Source organism: Aspergillus welwitschiae (genome assembly GCF_003344945.1).
Source record: "Aspergillus welwitschiae strain CBS 139.54b unplaced genomic scaffold BDQ94scaffold_134, whole genome shotgun sequence".
Taxonomy (NCBI): Eukaryota; Fungi; Ascomycota; class Eurotiomycetes; order Eurotiales; family Aspergillaceae; genus Aspergillus; species Aspergillus welwitschiae.
In genome coordinates this window covers 10,605-12,782 of record NW_020798828.1, presented here as the reverse complement: position 1 = coordinate 12,782, position 2,178 = coordinate 10,605, and the positions used below count along the sequence as shown (strand labels likewise).

The window sequence follows — 2,178 nt, the reverse complement described above, 5'->3', positions numbered from 1 at the left end:
AATGAATGTGCAATATAGTTGGAAACGTCAGGACCGAATGTCACCGATAAATTATGGGTTAGCTGCTCGTAGAAGCGAAGCTGTGATTGCAGGTCCTCGGGTAACATTTAGCACCATGCGTGTACTTATTGATGAAGTATTAATGTATACCTGGAGGCTGCACCACTTATGCAACTTAGTATCTTTCTTAGTATTCAGTTTGCTTCTTGCTATGTCGATGAGCCGTTGAACATCTGTGTTACTACCACTGTCAAAGGCGGCCACCAACTGATCTAGAAGCAAACGGATCGCATTTAGCTCCTCCTCAGTATTGTGCAACGCAAATTTTTTCCGTCTGTCGACTCCTCTGGCAAACAAGCATTCTGTACCTGCTTGAGTGCATTTATCACATGGGTGGTCTCCACGGCACTTGTAGATATATGTCAGTCAGAAATTGTGTAGAAACAAAAGGAAAAAAAATAGGGGAAAAAATGAAAAGAAAATGAAAAGAAGAAGAATGAAGAAGCAGATTTTTGATGCTTACCCTGGTCTTTCTTTTTTTACATGCATCACACGCATTCGATTTTCTCTTGGCTGGCCTAACATCCACGTCTGTCACTTGAGAAGGCCTTGCATCTGGAGCTGGAGCCAGGATCCTCAGGTTTTTCACCTGCGAAGGAACCATATTGCTTGCAGCTTAAAGTAAGTAATATGTCAAATTCTAGAAAAGACTCTCTGATAGCTTCTGCTAAGATCAATACCTTGCAAGTGTTTTGGCTTAGCCTTCACTTTATGGCTGCGTTCCGCGTTGTTGATCTCTTCGCGGCAGAGCAAACGGGCCGAAGACATGACATCAGTCCTTTGATGGATTTGATTCTTGGCTCTAGTACCACCTGTCACTATATAGTAAGTGGCTGAGAGGGATTTCAGAAATGTCATACGGAACGCCTAAGCAGCCACAATTCGGTTTAGTCCATTATAGTAATAGAGAGTTGGGCCTATCAGAAACTGCTCAACTTTACTATCAAGATTCGTCACAACGTGAGCTGGTAAGTAATCTCAACCTTAGAGAACAAGATTATTGAATAACGTAGGAGAGAAGACCCTCTCCTTTTATTACAGTAAAAATATTGTATTGAAAGCAATGTACTGAAAAGCAAGATCAGCAAGAAAAACATGCGATAGGCATAATTAAGCTCTCATTCTAGCTAGCCAAAAACTCTCTTTTGCTGATCAAAATCCCCGCTTTTTCTCTTCAACAATCGCAACCTCTTATTTCTGCTGAATTCAAACGACTCAAGGCAATGCAAATATGCTCGCTGGATATATTCAGCTACTGTTTTGGATCTGATTACTGTACATAACAGGCTGCGACTCGTGATGAGGGACCTCTATATTCTGACTTCCTTGCTTATAACTTGACACGTCACTGATACGGCAGCCATGTAACTTCTGTCATTGGCTGGTGAAATATGCCGTCGCACAGTCTCATTTGGAGGGCGCGCCAGGCGCGCCGTAGCAGCTCCTCTACCTATGGAACCGACACGTAGAACTGACGTAAATGGCTTTATGTCTAGAACAGCAGCAGACACGAGTGTGGCTTAAAAATTACCATAAAAACCTACTAGCTTATAAAGGTCAGAAGACCAAAATTAAGGTTGAGATCCCTGGCCGCACAATATAAGAAATTGTAATGTGAAAATTTCCGACAGCTATGTAAGGAAAACCTCGAAACAACAGCGAGAAATATCAGCTAATGTACAGCAGAATCATCTACTGATGGCACAGTTCGGATGGGGGTTCGATCCTATCGTACACCCAGCTTGGTGTATCTATGAGGCAAAGGAGGTGCTGAAAGGAGATGAGAATACCGGATGCCAAGATCACAACCAGATACTTCCCCCAAGCATGCACTCATCGCAGCCACAAGATACTTCCTATGCCCCTACAAAAGGACTACGATTGACCGAGGAATCTGTCTGCAGCTCCTGTCTAGACTGCGACCGAGAGCAAGAGAAATTCTGGGGTTTTGACGGCGCAGTAGAAGCACTCATTCACCGTACAGACTGAAAACCTCGGCCGTGTCCTTCACAACTGCCATGCCTACCTCGGATCCCTTCGGGCCGGTTTCGCTGGGAAACCGATCCTGCTATTTTCGGGTCAAAGCCGGACGGCTCGACCCCTCATCAAAGGGGCCCA

General features: G+C 44.4%; 1 protein-coding gene across 1 annotated transcript; it reads right to left on the bottom strand.

The window, feature by feature from the left end:
* Window positions 1–51: 51 nt before the first annotated feature.
* On the bottom strand, window positions 52–828 carry BDQ94DRAFT_164567 (Zn(II)2Cys6 transcription factor domain-containing protein; the record flags this gene model as incomplete). Its single annotated transcript, XM_026770050.1, has 3 exons — window positions 52–408; window positions 524–675; window positions 741–828. The coding sequence occupies 3 exons, from the start codon at window positions 826–828 to the stop codon at window positions 52–54; spliced, it is 597 nt and encodes a 198-aa protein (XP_026619365.1).
* Window positions 829–2,178: the final 1,350 nt, after the last annotated feature.